Source organism: Elephas maximus, chromosome 17, assembly GCF_024166365.1.
Source record: "Elephas maximus indicus isolate mEleMax1 chromosome 17, mEleMax1 primary haplotype, whole genome shotgun sequence".
NCBI classification, from domain to species: Eukaryota; Metazoa; Chordata; class Mammalia; order Proboscidea; family Elephantidae; genus Elephas; species Elephas maximus.
This window is the reverse complement of record NC_064835.1, coordinates 14,324,701-14,349,547: the sequence shown is the minus strand read 5'-3', so window position 1 is coordinate 14,349,547 and position 24,847 is coordinate 14,324,701. Positions and strand designations below refer to the sequence as shown.

Genomic DNA, 24,847 nt, shown 5'->3' with positions numbered 1-24,847 from the left:
AAATACTGAAAAATTGACAGAATAAGAAAAATCACGCCTTTGTAATCCACATTGTAATCACTGAGTCAGCCAAGGGTCATCATCAGATGCTAGAACACTGGGTCGAAGATTACTGGGGACCAGAACATGCACCTAGTCTAATGCTATCATCCCTCAGGCTAATTATTCACTATGAAGGGGGATTGTAATTTTGCAGAGGAAAGATCTGAGCATCACATTCTTAACCAAATTTAGCATCACCAATAGCGGGACAACCTGACATTACATGCCTCCTGGATAAAGCACTGATAATAATATATTATACACGTAATATTCTATACAACTGGACAAAACCAGAACGTGGAACATTCTACATGACAACTGGCCTGGATTCTTAAAAAAAGTCAAGGCCATGAAAACTAACCAACCTAACAAAAAAAGGCTCATTATAGATTAATAGAGATTAAACAGGTGTAAGAACCAAATGCAACATACAAACTCGGACTGAATCCTGGATCAGGGGAAAAAAGATGGCAGTTATAAATACTATGAGACAATCAAGAAAATAAAATTTGTTTTATAAATAATATTCATGAGTTCATATTAATTTTCTTAGGTGTGATAATAGTCTTGTGATTATGTAGGGAAATGCTCTTATTCATAGAAGATACATGTGTAAGTATTTAGCTGTACAAGGCATGATGTCTGCAATTTTCAAAAAATTCTGCAAAGACAGATGATAGATAAATAGAACAGATGGAGGGAGGGCAGGAGGGAGGGAGGAATGGATGGATAGATATCAAATTAGCAAAATGTTAACAACTGATGATTCTAGCTGAAGGTTACCTGGGTGTTCGTTATACAATTCTTCCAACGTAAAGAGGAGACTGACTGTTGCCTCCTTGCCCTGTGAGCTGGCGAGATGCTCAGCACAAGAGACCGCTCGACCAGAGGGTTCCTGAGGATCACAGAGCTACCACGTTGCTCGTAAATCCTGATTATTTACAACACTCCTTTTCTTCCACCCTCCCATGCTTCTGAGATTTTAGTTTTACTCTCCCAGGATTCCAATACTTGACATAAATCCTTCCAACATCACTCCACCCAAATACTTCCTCCCATACTGAGGTTACTAAAATCAATAATACTTCTGCAAGAAGGCTGTGGTTAAACCAAGTGGTGGGGTTAAAAGGCAACAACTGAAAAATTCTCATCTGACTGGTATGCTTTTGGTTTATGAAGAAAATTATGAAGCTAGTTATGAAGAAGATATGGGATAAGTTGACTCATCCACCATTCTTCTCCTTGTGACTGTGTGACGAGATAAAGGCTTAGTACCACTTTTAGGCCAAGTGATCCAGCAGTGTGGGCCTATTAATCAGACATGAGGAGAACTACCCATCTGCTCTGTGACGATGCTGGAAGTCCAGCTATTGCACATGGCCTAGTTAATGCTATTTAAGAGCCCCTCAAATCTAAGATAACCCAGGAAATGAGTCATACCATTTCTTGAGAAGTTCCCAGAGGACCCTGACAATAATGCGTTAATGAGACTAGCAAGCAGGTGCAAGGCCAAGCACACCCTTGTTTCTGATAAATAAACTGCTCGTTTAGAAAATGGTGCTTTTTCAGAATTTCAGGGAAAAGGCAGTCACAGTATCAAATGTAACAGTTAAAGGAACATCTATTCTGGACCATATTCTGTCCCCTAAAAGAGAACTTGTGTTGGTTAAGTAAAAGTGTCAAGAACCTTGAAAGAAAACAAACAAGTACAGTATGATGGATCGCTTTTATATGACCTTTCTTGTCATGGTCTTCTAACTCCCACAAATGATTAGGGGAGACTATGCAAATAAGTTGCTTGTGCCTCACCAAGGGGATTAAACAGCTTACTAATAATGCAAACAAGGTGCATGGGACCCCTGGGGCAGGGGGTTGGACCCTGCAAATTAGGTGTATGGAACCCTAATGAGGGGATGGGTTAACTTTGCCATCCCACTAAGCTTAAAAGAGAGCCAACCCTACAACAGAGGAGGACCTCACTGCCACCAAGAAAGAGTAGCTAGGAGTGTAGCACGTCCTTTAGACCTGAGATCCCTGCATTGAGAGCCTCCTAGACCCAGGAGACAGAGAGAGAAAGCTGCAACACCAGGGACAGCAAGAGACAGCGAGAAACAGTAGAAGCAGAGGTAGTGGAACCAGGTGACTGGCAGGAGACAGCGCTGTGGGCTTCTTCGCTCATGGAGTGAGGAAGCTAAGTGCCTCTGGGCAGAAGGATTGCTAGTGGAGTGGGATGCCTCTAGGCCAGTGGCAGATTATCCAACAGGCAAGGTAAGCACGGTGCTTACCTTACGTACCACATCATCTGCAGTGAACAAATTCGCATCTTTTTTTTTTTACAACATCAAAGATTCTGCTTCTAGGTATGACTGGCATCTGTCTCTCTCCCAACTCCACAGCACCTTCCTACAGAGCCAAAGCCATCTTTTCAAATTTACAGTCCCTGACAGGGATCTATTACCTAGTAAGCAAGGTAAGCACAAGCTTACTTGTATTTACTAATCTGCAGTGACCAATTTCAAACTACAGATTAGTAAGTAAGCACAAGTAAGCCTGTGCTTACCTTGTTTATTGGGTAATCTGCCCCTGTCCAGACATGTGGCAGAGCTAGGCTTGTAGACCTACAGAGCAAGAAAGCTGAGCGCCTTCAAGCAGAAGGTTTCATGGCAGAGTGGGGTGCTTCCAGGCATTTGGTGGAGCTAGGTTTGCCAGCCCACAGATCTAGAGAGCTGAGCGCCTCCGGGGCCAAGGCATACTGGCAGAGTGGGGTGCCCCTGGACACTTATCTGTGGAGCTAAAGAGCTTTGTAACACTTGCCTGAGCAGGGCAGAAGCCGGGCCAGCCCAAGAGGCTCCAGAGGCCCAAGAGGCCGGAGGGAAGAGGAGGGGCTGAGGGGCGGAGGACCAGGGAGAGGCCTGCCTGTGGGGATGGCTGAGAAATTGTCCTGACTGAAGAACTGCATCCTGAGTTGCTCCTGATCCTGCACTGTAACCTATTACTTCCCTAATAAACCCCATAATCACGAGTATTGTCTATGAGTTCAGTGTACCCATTGCAAAGAATTATCAAACCTAGCAGACAAGTAGAGAATGCCATGGGAGAGACAGCTGGTGTCAGAACTGGTAAAAAGGTTGGAGAGAGGATGTATGTCTGACCTCTGCTTCACAGGAATTAGCCTTGGGCCGTTGATCTTGATTCTTGATTTTCTCTCCTCCCTGTCCTGAAGTCTGAGGAGGTCACATGCCCCCATCATGCCACCATTTTTATACCAAGTCATGTTCGTATTCCTACTGGTCATGAGACAAGATATTGGGCTCTAGACTTTAAGAAAGGTGAGTTCAAAATGCTCAGATAAAAATCAAAACATAATCACATGGCCAAGAAAACCCCAGGAGGAAAGGAAATGTCTCAGCTTAAGTTTCATCTCCTCTCAGAAGACTTCTCACTTGCCTCCCAGATAGCACTACCAGGCCCTCATTTTGTGCTCCCAACTGTGGTGGCTTGAGTATGGCTATGATGCTAAAAGCTACGCCACTGGTATTTCAAATACCCGTAGAGGTCACCCATGGCAGGCAGATTTCAGTGGAGCTTCCAGACTAAGACCAACTAGGAAGAAAGGCCTGGCAATCTACTTCTGAAAATTAGTCAGTGAAAACCCTATGGATCACCACAGAATACTGTCCCACATACTGCTGGAAGATGAGCCCCCTAGGTTGGAAAACAAGGCACTCAAAATACACAGGAGCTGTAACAACAGACTCGAGCACACCAGTGATCCTGAAGATGGCATAGGGCTGAGCAACATTTCATTTTGTTGTGCATGGGGTTGCCACGAGTCAGAGCCAACTGAAGAGCAACTAATAACAAAAACAACGGCATCCTGCACTCACTTCCATCGTCTGTCCAATTATATTTAAATTACCTGTTCCTGTGAGTTTTTACTACTCGATGGCCATTCATAAGGAACAAGAGCCCTCTGACTCACTTTTCTTCTTCTGTCCCTGGCACCCAGCCCCTTCCCTGGCCCACAGGAGGGACTTTAAATAAATGTTTACTGAATGAAATTAAATAAACTATACTACGCATTTTTTACCCAATGCCTCAGTTTCATAATAGTCAAAAAGCAACAATGAGAACACGTGCTCCTCTATGCGTAAAAGGGCAGGAGGAGGGGAGAGTGAAGGGAGGGAGTTTCTCTCCGCAAATGCACCAGAAAGCTTCACTACTGACATTAAGTGCTGCTATCAAATGAATACCCTCACTGCTGCCTCCCACATTCTAGAACTTACAGGGTTGCTTACAGAACTCCGGGCCAGAAAAGACAGCTATTGTGCTGGGTGTAGCTTTTGCAGGGGCTGCTCAGGCATCCCAGAGGGAACCCCTGTGAAATCTGCATTCTCCTTAGAGCTAAGATGTATTGGAGCAGGAGAAGAACTAGATGGTGCCCAGTACCACCAATGACTGCCCTGACAGGGAACACAACACAGAGTCCATGATGGAGCTGGAGTAAAGTGGGGTGGAGACCTCAAATTCTAGTAAAAAGACCAGACTTGATGGTCTGATTGAGACTGGAGGGTCCCCAGAAGACATGGCCCCCAGACTTTCTGTTAGCCCAGAATTAAGAACATTCCCAAAGCCAACTCTTTAGACAAAGATTAGACTGGACTGTAAGACAAAATGATACTGGTGAAGAGTGTGCTTCTTGGCTCAAGTAGACACACGAGTCTACATGGTCAGCTCCTGTCCAGAGGCGAGATGAGAAGGCAGGGGGGACAGGAACTGGTTGAATGGACACGGGAAATACAGGGTAGAGAGGAGGAGTGTGCTGTCACATTGTAGGGAGAGCAACTAGGGTCACATAACGTGTGTGTAAGTTTTTGTATGAGAAACTGACTTGAATTGTAAACTTTCACTTAAAGCACAACAAAAAATTTTAAAAAAAGAAAAAGATGCTTCAGAGCAAGTACGAAGTATTTTTGCTAACTATCAATAAAATCATTATGCGGAGAGGCAAACTGCCAAGAAGAAACAGACATTGATCTCATCCTTCATGATCAGGCCAGCAAACGTGTGATCAGGTCTTTTGCGTTTTGGTCAGAGTGCAAAAACACAACAGCCCCTTCTCCAAAGAACACTGATTACACACAAGAGAAAGAAACAGCCCCTGAACAGCCATGGGCAGGTTCACAGTGATCGAGTGAATCCAGCCCAGGCTCACATTCACTCCTCCCAGATACATACACACAACAAAACAGCAGTTCCATTTCTTGCTCTCAGTTTCAATTAACAATAACAAAGGTAATTGTCTCCGTGGAGCATCAAAGTGGAAGCTGCAGCAGTGAACAGTCAACTCAGTTATCTGTGCTCATCAGGGACAGAAAGGTATGAGTAATTTAAATGAAGCATCACCAAAAGAACAAAACCCTAACTCTTACTTTAAGCAATGTTCTTTCTTCATTAAACCTCATATGAGAGTCACTGCTGTGACTCTACTTGGCTTTTCTCCCTAAGTTGGTTAAGTCCCAAGTCAGGAAGCTCTTCCCCTGCCTCTCCCTCCCGCTGCCTCAGAAACCTGAGAGACCTCCACAGCCAAGGGCAGCTCCCAAGCTCTGCCTCACCCGCCTTGGCCTCCTCAGTACCTAGCACAACATCTGATTTCCAGTAGATGTTCAGTGAATGTCTGTTTCTGAAACAGAAGGATGCCCTAGTTTCAGCTTGCGCCCTAACAACTGAAAAACTGCCTTATTTCCTCATGTGAAAATTGAGGAGGAGATTAGATAATCTCTGGTACCTCATCAGCGCCCGCCAGATGGCACACCGCCAGGGAGCACCCACTTATGGCTGTGCTCCGGAGGTGGTCCTTCACAGAAAGCACAACCAGAGCGCTTCCCCTGAGCTGTGCAGCTGGCAGGAACAGTTCCCTTCCAGTTCCCCAAATCAGTCAAAAATAATAATACAAAAGAAAGCAATCTCAGAAGACAAAGTGTACCTGACCTATTTGTTGACCAATCAAATACTTACTATGTGCCTGCTAGCCTGTGTAAAAGAGACATATCTGCCTACAAAGATCTTAATAATGAGCTGAGGAACTCAAACACATAGTCAAAAGGTAACTAACAAAAGCAGTCAGTAGGTGATCAACGTCAAATGAATGGGAGAGCCAATAAATGCTAGGAGACTCAGACAGAGACCATTGGTTGGGGAGGCCAGGCTTCGAAGGGGCCTGAAGCCTCCGACCAACAATAGAAATCCAGTTTTACCCAAAGCAGTCTCCACTCAGGCATGGGTTATCACAGAGAGCCACAATTATGGTTTGAGGATCTGAACTAACTAACTTCAATAACATTTCTTACTTCTCTTCTGATGACGCTGACAGTGGCCAGTGACAAGTCAAAAGCAGAGCAGAAGAAGAAGCAAAAAAAAATCTCTGTGGGCAACATACTGAGCAAATGCCAGGTGGCTACCCCAATTTAGGCCAAGCTCAGACTGATATTTGGGGCACATGCACTTGAGAATAGAAAGCCTGTACTTATTTACATACTTGCAAATGCTTTATTTAAACCTTACAGATACCCCCAAATGACCTTTAGAAATAGAGGAACACGACGGCTTCCATAATCCCCAAAATCGCTGGGCTCAGAGTCATTTTAAGTGTTTGTGGAAGGCATGGCGATTTCCTGGCAGCAGGTCTATTTTCCTGGTCCTGCTCTGCTCCAGCTAGGACAGCAATGACGCTGCATTCCATGAGCACATATGCACCAACAGATGGTGTCAGAGGGCTAGAATCAAGCTAACTAAAGAAGCCAACTTGGAAGGCAAATGTTAACCTATAGAAAAGTTAAACAGAGAAAATTGAGAATCGATTTTAAAATCTGAATGCAGTATAAAGAATGAAATGTATTCCTAGGAAGCCAGGCTGTGTTCCCTATCTGTATTTCACAGATAGTAGCACCCCACCAAGAGGAACCCTGGTGGCATAGTGGCTGAAGCGCTCAGCTGCTAACCAAAAGGTCAGCGGTTTGAACCCACCAGCTGCTCCAAGGGAGAAAGATGTGGCAGTCTGCTTGCAAAAAGATTACAGCCTTGGAAAACCCTACGGGGCCGTTCTACTCTGTCCTACAGGGTTGTTATGAATCAGAATCAACTCGACGGCAATGGGTCTGGTTTGGTGTGTCTCACGCAATATAACTGTTTGCATGTCTATCTTACTACTAGAGTGTGCAATACTTAAAGAGCAGAGAGCAATATCCTATTTGTTTTTAGATATATAGTACCTGGCACACATTGTTATTAGCTGTTATGAAGCTGGCTCCTGACTCATGGCACCCCATGCACAATTCTGCACCATTTCCATGATCAGCTGTCACTCCGGGTATTTAAAAAAAAAAAAAAAAAAAACCCGTTGCTGTCAAGTCGATTCCGACTCATAGCAACTCTAAAGGACAGAGTAGAATTGCCCCATAGAGTTTCGAAGGAGCACTTGGTGGATATGAACTGTTGACCTTTTAGTTAGCAGCCACAGCACTTAACCACTACACCACCAGGGTTTCCACTCCGAATATACGGAGTGTTATATACAAACAGGGCCCACCTCTGACTCTTAGCTTAAAAGGAGAAGCTACCCAGCATCATACAGAGCACAGAACAGCCACATGTCACACAAGGCGTGGTACTTCATTTCTCTGCGCTTCTTTGAGGCCAGGCTGCTTGGCACATGTCAAATTAACCACAAGGGGGGGAAAAAAACTGCTCAGATCTCCTTTTTCAAACCACCCCCCTCTCTCTTGCTGCTAGTCCTGTTTCTAAAAGGAACAAAGAAATAGAAAGCTTTCTCCTTGCATTAAACAAGATGATTACAGAGGTCCTCTCCACCTCCTTCAATAATCCAGCTGGCCGGTTCGGTTGAAAAACAGGGAGAAGTGAGGGCCAGTCTTCCTCACCTAACATAACCAACTGCCATCAAGTCAATTCCAACTTATGGCAACCCTGTGTGTGTGAGAGAGCAGAACTGTGCTCCGCTGGGTTTTCAATGGCTGATTTTCAGAAGTAGATCACCAGATCTCTTCTCAGAGGTGCCTCTGGGTGGACTTGAACCTCCAACCTTTCAGTCAGCAGCCAAACTCTTTAACCACACACACCACACAGGTACTCTGGCCTAACATTAACCACTCAGCAACTCAGAAAAAAATGACTTGGGAAAGTAGAGGTTACAAACTCTTGACATTTTTGCTTCTCAGAGCAACACACCGCAAAGACTGCTGAACCATGATCTACAGACCTGCGTGCAAGTCCTACCTCAGCCAATGACAAATCGGAAGACTTTGGGCAAATCACTTCAACTTGCTGGGCCTCAGTGTTCTCGTTTACAAAATGAAAGTTAAAACCCAAATATTGCCTCCAGCTCTAACTCCCAAAACCTAATATATTTCACCAAAAGTCAACTGGATATCAAATAATAGTCATTCTGTCAGCTCTGTAAGTTTCCATTTGTGTGACTCACACACAAGACAAAGAAAGAGTCTCGTAATTTTTAACAATTATTAATTTTTTATATTTCTATATAGGTATACTTTTTCAAATCAATGAAATTAATTATTTCATTTAATCCTCACAATAGCTCTGAGAAAAGAAGGGCACGTTATTATTCCTATTTCATAGACATGGAAAATTTAAGTAATTTCCTAAGATCACAAATTATGCTAATGTTGGGGGCAGGAACTGAAACCTAATATTGTAGAGAGAAAAGGTACTTATAATCACAGACTTAAATTTCTGGGTAAACAGTTTGATGTTAAAAGAAAAAGCTTACTGCCTACCATGACCGAAAGTTTTGATCAAAGATTCTGTAGAAGAATCTTGATCAAAATAGGGAAAATGCAGAACAGAATTTCAAATTCCCATGGAATCCAGACTTTCTGGAGCCATAGTGGCTGATGAACCCCCAAAACTATTGCCCTGAGATAATTTTGAAACCTTAAACCAAAAATATCCCCCTGAAATCTTCTGAAAAGCAAACAATAGTTTAGCTTAACTAGTAAAGAGTGTCTGCCTTGAGCACTGTACTCTTTTAAGAACTATCTATCTGGGATCAAAATGACAAAAGAAACTCGAAAGATTAGATAAGAAACTTAAGGGGCAGTGAGTTTATGTTAATGTGCAAAGAACAATCTGGAAAAGGAGAGGGAATGGTTATACAACTTGAAGAATGTAATCACTGTCACTGAATTGTACATGCAGAAATTGTTGAATTAGTGTATGTGCTGTTGTGTATATTCTCAACAACAACAAAAAAGAAAAGAAAAAGCTTAATCAGAGACACTTACTTCAGTTCATTGGTTTCCGTCCCCTGGGCAATAGCCACGATGATGCCGCCATGATCTCCCCACGTATAGTAGTGAGGTCCAGGGAGTGCCTGAAGAGGAAAGGCCAACAGTGATGCCACTGCTGGGGATGTCCCTGGGTAAAAGCCACACACACACACACACACACACACACACACACACACGGCAGGAATACCAACCACTTCAATATAATTTTTCAGTTTACAGAGCACAGTCATATCCCTTATCTTATCTGCTCCGTACAACCCTGGGGGGTAGGCAGAGCAAGTTCTTGTATCCCACCTTTTTTTTCCAAATGAAAAAACTAGGGTACAGGTTAAAGTAGTAGACTGTCAACAGCAGAGGTGGGAATCAAACTCACATCTCTGACTCTCACCAACCAGGGATGAAAAATTAACCAATTGGAGTTCAAGTTCTACTATAGCAGTGTAAGCTCACTACAGCCCATCCTCTCTGTAGATGACAGCAAAAAACTCTGGACAAAATACAAAAACCAACTACCTGAGGACGCTGAAGAATAAACAAAAGCAGGCAGTTTGTGGAAGTGATTCAAAACCTGGAGAAGCTACTCTCACAGTTGTGGGTTTGCTGGTGTGGCTTGGCCCTGAGAGAAAACCACAGTCGTGGAGTGGATTGGACCCAGCAGGCACATAAAACTCCAATAGAAACTATTGCTGTCAAAGGAGCCAGGAAAGAAGCCCCATACCTCAGGCTCTGAAACCAATAGGACATACCTCCCGGGGAGTAAGATCGAGTCTCTCTGCTCCCCCTTTCAGTTGGTGCAGAGGACTGCTGACTGAGGCTGCTGTGTGCTAGGAAGCAAACATGTTTAGTGGAGGCTATTCCCACAGCCAACATACTGCAGGGTGGGCACTGATGTCAATAAGACAGACCTTCCCAGGGGTCCATTTGGAGTGTGCCAGCACCTCCTCCACCTGGACACTGTCAGCTATAAGCCTATTGCAGATTGCTACAAAAGGCTCATGTGGTAGAGTATGCTCCCATAGTAAACACTCTACTGGCCTCCCTGTGTACCCCATAGCTCAGGCTCTGAAACCAACAGGGCAGACCTTCCAAGGAGTCAGCTCAAGTCTGTCTGCTTCCCCTTTCAGTTGGTGTTTACGACTGCTGACTGAGGCTGCCGTATGCTAGGCAACAGGCATCTTTAGTGAAGGACACACTCACAGCCAACATACTATGAGGTAGGCAGGTCTCCCAGGGGGTCCAAATTGTATATGATACGAAACCCCTCCCCTACCCAGACACTGTCACCTACAAACCTGCTGTGAATTGATACAGAAGGCCCCTGCAGTGGAGTCTGTTCCCACAGTCAGCAGTCTACTGCCTCCTTGTGCACCCCATAGCTCTGGCCTCTGAAACCAACAGGATAAACCTTCCTGGGGGTCAATTAGGGTTAGTCTTCCCCACCTCCAGCTGGCACTGAGGACTGCTGACTGAGGCTAGGAAGCAGGAGTCTTGAGTGGAGGCTGCATTCACAGCCAACAATCTAATGGGGGGACTCTGACAGCAACAAGGTACACCTACATGGGGATCTGACCACAACAGGACACCTCTCCCCTACCTGGTAGTTGTTGGTTGCCAGGCTATTGCAGACTGCTACAGAAGGCCTCCGCAGTGGAGTCTGCTCCCACAGTCAGCATTGTACCTGTCTCCCTGTGTACCCCATAGCTCAGGCCTCTAAAAACAATAGGACAGGCCTCCCTGGGGATCAGTTTGGGTCTGTCCACTCCCCTTTCCAGTTGGCACTGAGGACTGCTGACTAAGGCTGCTGTGTGTTAGGAAGCAGGCATATTTAGTGGAGGCTACGCCCACAGCCAACATATTACAGGGGAGGGACTCTTACAGCAACTAGGCAGGCCTCCCTAAGAGTCTGTTTGGAGTGTGACAACCCCTCCCACAACTAATAACTGTTGGCTGCTGAAATGATAGGAACTCCTCCAGAAGGTTCTCTACAGTGGAGTCAGGAGGTGGGTCACAAGTGGAGAATATTTCCCCCAACCACCATAGGGCTCACTCAAAGGTCCTCCTGGGGACTGCCAGCCCTCATCCTCTTGAAACAGAGGAAAGTGCTTGTGCTTCTCCTGGGTCCCAGCTCAGATATAAGCAGCCCCCACAGAGCAGGGAAGGAAGCCTGAGGCAAAGCCAGAGGGCAAAAGTCAAATACAAAAGATCCCCAGTAAGATTAAGTGCTGATTTCTCCTCAGAACCACTGGAAGACAGAAGACAATGGAATGACATACTTAAAATGCTGGGGGGAAAAAAAAACTGTCAACCAAGAATATTACTTCAAGAATGAGGGTGAAATTAAAAACATTCCCAGGATACAAGCAGAAGCTGAGAGAGTTCGTTACCAACATGGCAGCCCTACAAAGAAATACTAATGGGAGTTCTGTAGGTGGAAGGGAAAAGACAACAGAAAGTAATTCAAAGCTATACATAAAAAGAAAGATGCCTAATAAAGAGAAATGCATGGACAAGAGCTAGTAATAAGCTATTCATGCTTGATAATTCTGAATGTTTTGTCTTTTGTGTTTTGTGTTTTTTTTTTTTTTTCATAAAAAATATATAAAAAGCAAGGATAAAATTATGTTACAGGACACAAGAAGTATATAATTTTAGTGATAACAACAACAGGAGGGTGAGTGCAAGGTAGAGATATTATATACAATTTCTTGTATGTTGTTGACATTAAGGTGGTAACAACTTAACCCTAGAATGTTACAAATACAACTTACTAAATGTAATATTGATGATAATCACTAATAAAATATATTTTAAAAAAATATACACAGAAGAAAAGGAGAAGGAAACCAAAAACCAATAAGACACAAAAGCAAGCAGTAGTAAAGGACAAAAACATAGAAGGTTTAAGGCACACAAAAAACAAACAAGAAAATGGTGAAGTAAGTCACTCCTTCTCAGTAATTACAATGAACGCCAGAGGACTAAATGCTTCAATCAAAAGCAGAATGGATAAAAAAAACAAGATCCAACTACATGCAGTTTACAAGAGACACACCTTTATGGTTCAGGGGCTTGTTTTCTTGGTTTGGAGGTTGAAGGTCATGGTTTCATGGAACATCCCAGGCTACTGGCCTAATAACATGTTTGTGACTCTGTTATACCTCCTAGTCCATTGTGTAGTGCCAAGAGTCTTAAAAGCTTACAAGTGGCCACCTAAGGCACAAAAATTTGTCTCTATTTACCTGGTACAACAAGTGAAGAAAGAGAGTAAGGAATAGGAGGAGGGTGTGGAATATGTGGCTAACTGCCTCCATGAACTGCCCCCTTTGCATGAGACTAGAGCTGGATGGTGCCCGGCTATCATCACTGAAAGTTTTGATCAGGATTCGAATCCTGATCAAAAGGGAAAAAATGCAGAACAGAATATTCAATTCTTATGTACTCCAGACTTCCTGGAGCCATGAAGGTTGGATAAACCCCTGAAAATATTGCCCTGAGATAATCTTTAAACCTTAAACCAAAAATATCCCCTGAAATCTTCTTAAAAACAATAATTTAGCTTAACTAATAAAAAATGTCTGCCTTGAGCATTATGCTGTTTTAAGAACTGTATGGGATCAAACTGACCAGAGCTACTCGAGAGATTAGATAGGAACCTTAGGGGTCAGTGAGTTTATGTTAATGGGGGGAGGTACGACTCAGAAAAGGAGGGTGAGAATGTTGTAAAACTCGAAGAATGTAATCAGTATCACCAAATAGTACATGTAGAAACTGTTGAATTGGTGTATGTTACGCTATGCATATTCCCAACAACAACAAAATAAATTTAAAAATGTTTAAAAGGGAGAGCTAGGTAGAATGTAAGTGGATGGAAAAAGATACACTATGTAAAAAACAAGCATACAAAAGCTGCAGTGGCTATTTTAATATCAGATAAAACAGATTTCCAGACAAAGGGTATTACCACAGGTAAGGAGAGAAATTTCACAATACTAAAAGGACAATTCTTCAGAATGAAATAATTATAAACACGCATGTGCTTATTAACAAGAGTCTCAAAAATACATAAAACAAAAATAGACAAATTTAAAGGAGAAATAGGTAATTTCACAACCACAGGAGGATATTTTGCCACTCTTCTCGGGGCTCTCAGTATATTAGAAAACTAGACAATAAAAATAAGTAAGGACATAGAACACCTAAACAATACCACCAACCACCTTCGTACCAACAACCTCTACCAAACACTACATGCAATAACTGCAGAGTACACGTCTTTTTAGTGTACATGTTACGTTCACCAAGATAAGCCATGTGCTGGCTAGATCACAAAAGCAGTTTCAAAAAAACATACATGGATTGAAACCATTCAAAGTGTACTCTCTGCCTACAAGGGAATTAAATCAGCAATCAATAATATGAAGATTGCCTATGAAAATGCCAAATACCTGAAAATTAAACAACACCTTTCTAAATAACTTACCAGTCAAAGACAAAAATCAAAAAGAGACATTATGGAGTGATGGAAATGTTCTGGAATTAGATAGTGGTAGGGACTGGCATAGCCTTGCAAATATACTAAAACCCACTGAATTGTATACTTTAACATGGTAACATTTTAGTATGCAAATTATATCACAATTTTCAAAGCAGGAACATTAAAAAATGTTCTGACCTGAATAACAAACAAAAATACAACATATGTAAATCTCTGGCTTTAAAAGCTTAAATCATAAAGGCTTATATTAGAAAAAGACCTAAAATCAATGACCTAAGATAGTATATTAAGCTACAGAAAGAAGAGCAAAGCAAATCCAAAATAATGTGAAAGAAAAAATAATAATAATGAGTAGAAATCAACAAAATGGAAAACAGTAGAGAAGATGAGTGAAGCAAAAAGTAGGTTCTTTTAGAAAGATCAACAATACTGCCAAATCACTAACCAAACTAGTCAAGAAAAAAGAACACGAACAATGTTAGGAATAAAAATGTAACATCTACAGATTCTACAGACATTAAAAAGATAGTATGAAAATACCATGAATCACTTTTTGCCAACAAATTGAACGACTTAAATGAAGAACAATTTTTTTTTTTTAAATATCCAACTCATCAAAATTGACACAAGAGGCAGAAAATCTAAGTAGTTTTATATGAACCAAGGAAAATGGATCTGTTACCAAAAACGTTCCCAAGAAAATGCCAAATCTAGAGTGTTTCACTGGTGAAAAAATAACACCAACCTTACACAAACTTGGTTAGAAAATAAAGGAGGTGGGATCCCTGCTCAGCTTGTTTTTATTACACCAGCCTAAGCCTAATACCAAAACTTGACAAAGACATTACCAAAAAAAAAATTACAATCTCTCTCATGAATAATGCAAAAAATCCTTAAAGTATTAGCAAATCAAACCCAACTATAGATAATGACCAAGTAATTTATCCCAGTAATTCAAGGTTGGTTTAATATTCAAAAAACAATGAATGGCTGTGGAAAACAGTTTGGTGGCTCCTCAAAAAGTTAAACATAGAATTACATGATCCAGCAATTCCACTCCTAGGTATATACCCAAAAGAATTGAAAGCAGGAACAATGACATTTTCACATCAATGTTCATTGCAGCACTATTCACAATACCCAAAATGTGGAAACAGCCAAAATGTCTATCAATAAATGACTGGACAAATAAAATGTAGTATATATATATGTACATGGAATATTGTTCAGCCATAAAGAGAAATGAAGTCCTGATACATATTAAATGTGGACGAACCCTGAAAACATGCTGAATGAAATATGTCAGTCATAAAAGGACTAATATTATATGATCTCACTTATATAACATACCTAGAATAAAAAAAAAATAGGCAAGTATAAAGGCATCAAAGCTCACTGGCGGTTGTAAGGGCCACACGGGAGGGAGGGGAAAAGAGGACTCAATGCTTATGGGACACTGAGCTGTTATAGGTGAGTGAAAAATTTGGGGATGGATAAGGGTGATGGTTGGACAACATGATAACCATAATTAATGTCACTCAACTGTACATGGGAAGAGTATTGAAATGGCAAATGTTTTGTTGCATGTACATATGTACCATAATAAAAAAAATCACTTAATGCAAAATACCATATTAACAGAATAATAAGAACATCCACATCATGATTTTAACAGTGTAGATAGAAATAGCAAAACTTTATACCTGATCCTAATTAAAAACTGTCAACAGACTCAGAATAACAACCAACTTCCCACACTGACAAAGTGCTTCCAAAAATAAGGTCCCTTGGAAGTGGCCATCTAACATGCATCAACTGGTCTCAACCCACCTGGAGCAAAGGAGAATGAAGAACATCAAAGACACACGGTAAATATGAGCCCAAGAGACAGAAAGGGCCACATAAACCAGAGACTACATCAGACTGAGAGGGGAAGAACTAGATGGTGCCTGGCTACCACCAACGACTGCTCTGACAGGGAACACAACAGAGAATCCCGGATGGAGCAAGAGAACAGTGAGAGGCAGACCTCAAATTCTCATAAAAAGACCAGACTTAATGGTCTGATTGAGACTGGAGAGACCTCGGAGGTCATGGTTCCCAGACCTTCTGTTAGCCCAAGACTGGAACCATTCCCAAAGCCAATCTTCAGACAGGGATTGGACTGGACTATAAGACAGAAAATGATACTGGTGAGAAGTGAGCTTCTTGGCTCAGGTAGACACACGAGACTATGCGGGCAGCTCCTGTCTGGAGGGGAGATGAGAAGGCAGAGGGGGACGGGAGTTGGTTGAATGGTCACAGGGAATACAGGGTGGAGAGGAGGAGTGTGCTGTCTTATTAGGAGGAGAGCAGCTAGGAGTACATGACAAGGTGTGTCTAAGTTTTTGTATGAGAGACCGGCTTGATTTGTAAAGTTTCACTTAAAGCAGAATAAATAAATATACATATATATATATATATACACACACACACACATATATATATACACACACACACACGATGCAAAAAGTAAGGTCCCTTGTGCAGTGGCTGCTTCTTGGCAGGCACTGAGCACGACTGCAGGGAGGCACTGACAGCTGCCCGGCAACACCCCATGATCCCACTTCACTGGAGGAAGAACAAGATACCGCTTCCATCCAGAAGGAAATCGCTTGCAGATGTCCAGTTCCCAGGTTACACCAGCATCAGAAGGTACAGCAAATCACAGGCTTATCCGCAGAGGAGCGAACAACCCATTTCTAAAACAACATCCAGCTCCAAGGAAGGAGAAAGCAGCTGCTTAATCTTTCCCAGGGGGGCAGGACAAGGGTTGACGTGAAAAGTCCCAACTTTTCATACTTTTTGACATTCTGGCCTTCAGCCAGCCTCCTTCATCTGAATGTGTACTTACACCCTCTACCACAACATAGCCCTTACTTCTCTCTCTCTCTCTCTCACACACACACACGCACGCACGCACGCACGCACGCAGTGTCTGAGTCTGGAGATAAGGTATGTGACAGGTCTCCGCAAACTGCAAAGAGTAAATGAATGTTAAGCATCATCACTGCCTTATATCGCACACATTTCAATGTGAATGAGTACATACTGCCATCTCAACAAGATGCACCATGAGGATGAGAGTGCTGTCCGCTAGCTCTCCTGAGACCCCCACGCCACACCTGACATGGTGCTCAGCCTGCCCGGGTGCTCAAAAAATTCTTGTTGTGTCATCTGCTGAATTTTTCCCCAGGGGCTCTCTGTACATGCAGAAGCATGCCACTGATGGCAAGCCCTCCACACTGCGAGCAGACGTACTTCCCTGGACATTAATAAGTCACAGGAGACAGGTAAAAAATGTGTTTTTACAAGTTGGGGAATTCTCCAATGTCCAAGGCCACGTCAGCATTTCAGGACCAAAGAACCAGCTCCACCTTCAGAACCGGTATAATGAGTGCCCGAGGTGCCAGACGGTTACACAACCTTAAGGGCAAACGCTGTCTCCTTCTACAGCACAGGATGAGATGAAACAACCTACACAGCACAGCACAGAGAGGAATAGCAGGACTTCAACCTCGATAATGTTAAAAGAAAAAAAAAAAATTTCAGGATCTGACAGCACTCCAACTACAATATAATTTGCTGATATACATGGCAAATATTAACAAGTACCCTCTCCATGCCAGGCACTGTTAGGTCCTGGGGGTAAAAGATACGAGCAAAATAGACATCATCCTCTTTGCCCTCATGGAACCTATAATCTTGGATCATTTACCAAAATTCAGTTGTTTCCAAAAAAAGTCTGTGATTTAAGGTAACATTTTTACCAGCATCATAAGCCACCATGAGGTGTAAATACAAATCCGTGCACCTGACTCTCATGTGTGGCTCCAGGCATGTCTCGTTGCTTCATGGTCATACTTTGTACCACTGGGCTCTTCACCACAGGCTACACATGTCCCTGAAATGCCAGGCACAATCCATGTTCTCATACAAACAAGAACAAAGGGGGGCCACTGACCTCTCGCCACCTGGCTCCGGCACTGCTAGAGATGTAAACATTCGTCTTGCTTGCCAAGTTCTTTCCCACGGAACCTACAATGTAAGAGAGATAATTGTTTTTAATGTCAAGAATGTGTCACGTATTCCCATTGCCCAACTAGATATATGGAGTTGTAAGTTGTAGGAAACCCTGGTGGTGTAGTGGTTAAGTGCTACGGGTGCTAGCCAAAGGGTCAGCAGTTCGCATCCACCAGGTGGTCCTTGGAAACTCTATGGGGCAGTTCTACTTTGTCCTATAGGGTTGCTATGAGTCGGAAATGACTCAATGGCACTGGGTTTGGTTTGGTTTGGTTTGGTTTGGTTTGGTTTGGTTTGGTTTGGTTTGGTAGCTGTTGTAAGGTGCCGTCGTGTTGGTTCCAACTCACAGCAACCCTATGTATGACAGAACAAAACACTGTCCGGACCTGTGCCATCCTCACAATCATTGTTATACCTGAGCCCATTGTTGCAGCAACAGTGCCAATCCATCTCGTTGAGGGTCTTCCTCTTTGCTGATCCTCTACTCTACCAAGTATGATGTCCTTCTCCAGGGACTGGTCCTTCCTGATAACACGTCCAAATATGTGAGATGAAGTCTTGCCATCCTCGCTTTTAATGAGCATTCTGGCTGTGCTTCTTTCAAAATGGATTTATTCATTCTTCTGGCAGTCCATGGTATATTCAATATTCTTCGCCAACACGGTAACTCTAAGGCATCATTCGTTGCCCAGCTTTCGCAAGCATATGAGACAAATGAAACACCATGGCTTGGGTCAGGCGCACCTTAGTCCTTAAAGTGACATCTTTGCTTTTTAAAACTTTAAAGAGGTGTTTAACAGCAGATTGCCCAATGCAATGCCTCTTTTGATCTCTTGAGTGCTGCTTCCATGAGCATTGATTGTGGATCCAAGTAAAATGAAATCCTTGACAACTTCAATCTTTTCTCCATTTATCGGCCCAGTTGTGAAGATTTCCTTTTTCTTTATGTTGAGGTGTAATCCGTACTGAAGGTTGTGGTCTTTGATCTTCATCAGTAACTGCTTCAAGTCCTCTTCACTTTCAGCAAGCAAGGTTGTGTCCATCTGCATATGGCACTTTTAATGAGTCTTCCTCCAATCCTGATGCCGAGTTCTTCTTCATATAGTCCAGCCTCTTGGATTATTTGCTCAGCATACAGATCGAATGCTTATGGTGAAAGGATACAACCCTGACGTACATTTTTCCTGATTTTAAACCATACAGTATCCCCTTGTTCTGTTGACTCTTGATCTACGTACAGGTTCTTCCTGAGAACAATTAAGTTCTGGAATTCCCATTTTTCGCAATGTTATCCATAATTTGCTATGATTCACACACATCTTTCTGGTATTTGGAGTACTATGTAACAACTATGAGTGCATTGGTAGCTCATTGGTAGAATTTTTGCCTTCCATACACGAGACCCAGGCTCGATTCCCAGCCAACACACCTTATGTGCAGCCACCGTCTATCAGGGAAGGCTTGCATGTGGTGTGGCTACGATACTGAACAGGTTTCAACAGCACTTCCAGACTAAGACAGGCTAGGAACAAAGGCCTGGCAGTCTACTTTCAAAAATCAGCCAATGAAAACTCTAGGGATCACAATAGTTTGATATGCAATGGATCACGGGCATGGTGCAGGACAGGGCAGCCTTCTGTTCCATGTGCATGGCGTTGCCATGAGTCAGGGGCCAACTCGACAGCAGCCAACAACAAGCACATGTAACAATTAACGATGTCTCACCACCACAAACAGAGGTTACTCAAGGAGACATTGGCAGTGACTCTATCTGGCTGCACACACCCACACAGCTTAGCCCTAAAGTCAGATGAGGCAAAGCAAACTCACCAGTGGCAATGATGAGGCCTGGAGCTGACTCCTTGGAGAGGATGGGCATTCTCCGGAGCTGGAAGTTGAGCAGCTGACTAAGGCGCTGGGCCAGGTGAAGTGAACAGCCCTGGGAAAGCTACAGAACAAACGTTCCAGACACTGTCAGCAAGAGATACAATGCCGAGATATCCCTTTAAACACTGAGGCCTGTGTGAGGATACTGCCACTAGACACAGAGGAAAGAAACCTGGCCTGGAGGGAACCAGACTCAAAGCCCGACTGTCTCCACAGTCTGCCAGATGGAGATGATAATGTGAACCCACATAAATGTTTCCCATTGAAGGGAATAAAAATAATAATTATAATAATTTAAAAAATCCTTCTGAGACTCTCAAAGAATAGCCACTAGAAATCAGTGTCAATTCAAGTAAATAGGAAAGGCTATCATTCTCTCTTTATCACCCAAAGATCCTCTCAAGTGACTCAGAACTAAAGGGAAATAAAAAAGTTTCTCGGTTATTTATTTTCTGAGTCAGTGCAGATGTGTTTCAAATATGTTTTAAGCAATTCTGTCAGAAGAAAAACCAAGAATCAAAAGTCATAAAGTCTCTTTGATAAGCTCTCAGATAACAGCCTATGACACACAGACAGCAAAACACCACTATTTTCAAAGGATTCGCGTTCAACTTTTTAAAAAGTAGTCTACAGGGTGAACATATCTAATGTCACTGAACTGTACATGTGAAGACTGCTGAAATGGCAAAGGTTTTGTCACCTATATATTTATCACAATATAAATAAATAAAGCAAGTAGGTAGGTAGGTGGTCTGCATTTGTACAAAGGTGTGGGTGTCCAATGCAAGGCTTCAGGATACTCAAACTTGTCGTTCTCCCTTATGTTCGGATTCTCAGGACACAGCCTGTTGCTATGTGGTCACGCCTAATTCTCCTAGCCACAGAGTGACCATCAATTGTTATCTGGCTGTGTCCAGCGTTCTAGACAAGGGAACTCTGTGTGTGTTTATGGTCCAGGTGACAACTGTGGTACGGCTTGCTAGATGCACTTATTTCTGTCACAGAAGGAACTCTGTAATAAATACTCATCTTCCACCATCACAGTTTGGTAAATGAAAACTGGAGAAAATTTAAAGGTGGGTGTCAATGAAATATTTATTCCTCAAGTCTCCTTTTCTGACTTAGGTTTCTTTGCCTGTAAGGAAGCCTGTATATTTAAGTTTTTCTGTTTCCTCAGACAATCAGATTTTAAACGTGCCTAGTCCCTGGGTGGTGCAAACAGTTAACCACTCAACTGCTAACTGAAAAAGGTTGGGGGTTTGTGTGTGCCCAGAAGTGCCTTGGAAGAAAGGCCTGGCAATCTACTTCCAAAAGGTCACAGCCATGAAAAGCCTATGGAGCACAGTTCTACTTTGAAATACATGGGTTTACCTTGGGTCAGAAATGTTTTTTTATTTTGTTTGCCTGTTTTTTTTTAATCACTCTTTTCACTACCCAAAATCTCAAATAGAAACTGAAAACTGATTAACCATCCTACAATTAACAAACTCATCTGTCAAGGAAACAAAAACCTGAATTTTAACAATATCACTAATTACATTTAACCCCCACATCATGTTCGACCACTCTATCTATAACAGGATCACGTAGGAGTCCCTGAGGCCCAGAAGACTCTACTGAGCAAAGAAGATGCATCTCAGTATTTATATCTATTTATATCCTCCCTCCTTCCAAAAATAGATTTGATGTGATAAATCGAAACCTGCTGCCAAAGAGAGAAGAAAAATCAAGAAGAACATTCTAGGGCAAAGGTCTCCAAAAGAATTTCCCCGAGAGCCACAGATATAGCATATAGGAGAGTCAACATATCTTATCACAGACAAACAAAATTCAAAACTCCGGAAGGCCAGGTAATTGTCTAATTAAAACGCTACAGTTTCACTGAAAATGAGTACAGCTTGTTTTCTGAGTTCCTTCTGCCCATCGACTTCACGTGTCCTAGATGCCACAGATGAAACAGGAAGAGAGGTGGGGAGAGTTATATAAAGACAGGAACCAACAGACCACAGATGATTCTTCCAAAGAAGGCTGACGATGGGAACAAATAATACTTGTTAGTATTCTGGGCTTTTTAGGTGGGGCCACAGGCAGGGAAAACTGTAGAATTCTGAATTATATTCAAAGAGAAATTGTGAAAGAACAACTTACGGCACAGGTTCCCAAACTTCCTTGGTTCACAATACAATTGGTGTCTCGGTAATTTTTTACAGCACCCTCAAGCCAAATGAAATATCAACATTTGCTTTTTTTATATAGTTAAGTCCAAACAAATAAATAAGTATGTATGTCCTAATAACTTAGTCATGCTTTGAAAAAATAATATATATAAATTGAAAGAAAAATTGTAATTCTTATTTCATTCTTAAATACCCATAATTACTTACAAACAGGATGTGTATACCTCTTGGGCACTGTACAACTTCTCAAACCTTGGACTCATATTGAACACAGTCGCCCTCATTTCCTATTCCACCCTGATTTGCTCGTTTGCTTTCCATCACATCAACCACTGAAAACTCAGCTTCACGAGGATATGATATCGTTAGAGGGAATATAGCACAATGTAAGGTTAAACTCATGAACTACCTCAAGCTAGTAATTCACATGGTGTCCAACACATGTAAGTATCATGGTATTCCCCTCCAAATTTTAAAATGTCCCATGGTGCCCCTGTGAGTTCACCATGGCACCCCAGGGCACCTTGGTCCTGAGTTTGGGAACTACAAGGATAGAACTACAGATCAAAGTTTATTCCATGTGATATTAACGGAATACTAGGTGATCCCGCGTTTTCCAGCAAATAGTTGTCGGAAACTCCTGCAGACCATAGCTGTTTTCCTTCTATTAAAAGCTCAAGCAAGATTAAAGCATCTATACCTCACAATTGATTTTCTCTCCATATCCTGTGAAGGCTGGAGCCTGAAGAAATTCCCAGGTTCCTCCTTTGTCAAAGGTGATGACTGATCTCATGTTCTCCTCCTTCATAGAGCCGTTAATCAGAGTAGCAATGTATACACCTTGTAACCCTTCCACTCGGTGGAAGTCAGCAAATGGCTCATTTGCAAAATACCTACAATAAGAGAAAGTAAACAGCTATGAATTTGAATTGATATTTGCTTGGTATTTTTAAAAAGTGATTTTTTTTTTTTTTTAATTTGGAGGGTCAAGATGCTTACCTGATTAATAACTCCTAGAAGAGGGGTTAGAATAACAAATATAATATATGAAAGTTGACCTGGGAGTTATATCTATTTCTCCACTATCAAAACTGACCCCAGATCCTCCAAAGAGCCCTGACAATCAGGAAATGTTAAGCCAGGCTTGTAAGACACTAATAATACTGCTAAGGCTGACGATTTAACCCAATCCATAGAAATACAGCTAAGGGTTAGATAGGCACCTACGGCCTAAAGATAAAATCCCACAGGGTTTCTGTCGGGGAGCCCAGCAGAATTCATCAATTCCTTCCCAAAGACGCAGCGCACACTGCAAGGACAGTTCTAGAAAGCTCAAGATTCTCCTTATTAACAGTGAAGCAGAGAAGAAAGCCCTCCCAGACTTGACCTGCTATGCTAGGGTACTGTAATCTCTCTGGAAAGTAGTTTTATACTAAAATAGTACACCCATGATAAACAGAACGAATCTCTGAGAAAATGTTACCATAGTTCACACATGGCTTTTAAAACTGGAAGCGTGCCTCTTACTTAGGGGTTCTGAGCCCATGGACTGAGCAATAAACCAGGGAAGTGGGAATTTCTCCATTATCTGCCAATACGAATCTCTTAAGCTGAGCAACTACTCTGCCGCCTCAGACAGAAAGATGCATACGACAGGCTCTGAGGCAGGGAAAGAAAAAAAAGCAGCCCTGACAGAGACAGTGCCTACTTCAGACTGAGCAAAATCCCAACTAAAATACGGGAGTCGAGATCCAATTTTCTGACATGTGGTTTCCTTAAGACTATCCTAGTTATTTTCAGTTACTTCCTTAGGCACCTGCTCAAGGTCTATGACCCTCCTACTCTCTGTTTACCTCAACTCTGCTGCTTTTGATTCTATCATCAGGAAAGCTGCCATTCTCAGGTAGGTATATTAACTTTATACATCTGGTAGGTCTGAGTTTCTGGCATGCAAGCAAGCCCAGGTCAGATCCCTGACGTTCTACCTTGTCCTTCCAAGCAGAAGCCTGTCTTCCTGCACCTCACTCCTCTTCCTTGGTTTCCCAGCTCATCTCTCCTTTCACCCTCCCTCCTTGACCTGCCCTGCAACAATCTACCTTACCCTCAGTACTCTCTGAAAGTCCATTTTCTTCCATTTATCTTCCACTGGCCCTCACCACCATGCTTCAGCCCTGCTTCCCGGAGTCCCCTGGGCCTAGGTTTCCTGGCCTGCTCACCAGGCTCCCCTCACCCACATTAAATGTAGAAACCAAGCTTCATAGCCATTCCCGGGCAACGAAGCCAGTCCTCTTCCCCACCACATGGCCTCTCATCAGGACATTCGTGCCCCCAACACATCCAACATCTGAGCCCTGCTTTCCACAGGCTTTCTACTTGGCACAACACCACCAATACCAGGTTCATCCCCTATTAAAAGTTCTTTCTCCAGTTCTCTAATTAGAACTAGTTCCTTGGTACCATGCTTTCCTATTTCTTTCAAAGAAACGCTCATTTCAAATACCACACAGGTTTATTTTCAACCAGATTTTCCACATAATCTAATTCACCCTTATCCTGTTTCATCATCTAGCTGAGTTCAAGATGCGGATGACAAAGGTCACTCAGCTGTGCTAACGTGAACACCTTTAGCCCCAAGATAAAACCTGAGGAAAAAATAAGAAAGCTGAGAAGGGATGTTGGTCTGTAACTTCTCACGTGAATCTATTTTCAGTTCCCTGACTGGACTGCATGCTCACGCAGGGTGAGGAGGAACATTTGTAACCACGTAAAGGGCTTTATCTGTGGGGTGGCCCAATGGCCTCATAACCTGAGGTCACTGCTTCCTGGACAGCCTCTCTCTCTCTCTCTCTCTCTCTCTC

The 24,847-nt window shown here is 42.6% G+C and overlaps 1 protein-coding gene across 4 annotated transcripts in view; it reads right to left on the bottom strand.

Moving 5' to 3' along the window:
- SORL1 (sortilin related receptor 1) overlaps positions 1-24,847 on the bottom strand; it is a 199,675-nt gene that overhangs the window by 106,252 nt on the left and 68,576 nt on the right. For all 4 annotated transcript variants that reach the window (XM_049856795.1, XM_049856797.1, XM_049856796.1 and 1 more), the window contains exons 9-12: positions 22,690-22,882; positions 19,756-19,873; positions 17,867-17,940; positions 9,363-9,451 (exon numbers count right to left, since the gene is read on the bottom strand). In XM_049856795.1, coding sequence (XP_049712752.1) covers positions 9,363-9,451; positions 17,867-17,940; positions 19,756-19,873; positions 22,690-22,882 — 474 coding nt within the window. The remainder of the gene's footprint in view (positions 1-9,362; positions 9,452-17,866; positions 17,941-19,755; positions 19,874-22,689; positions 22,883-24,847) is intronic.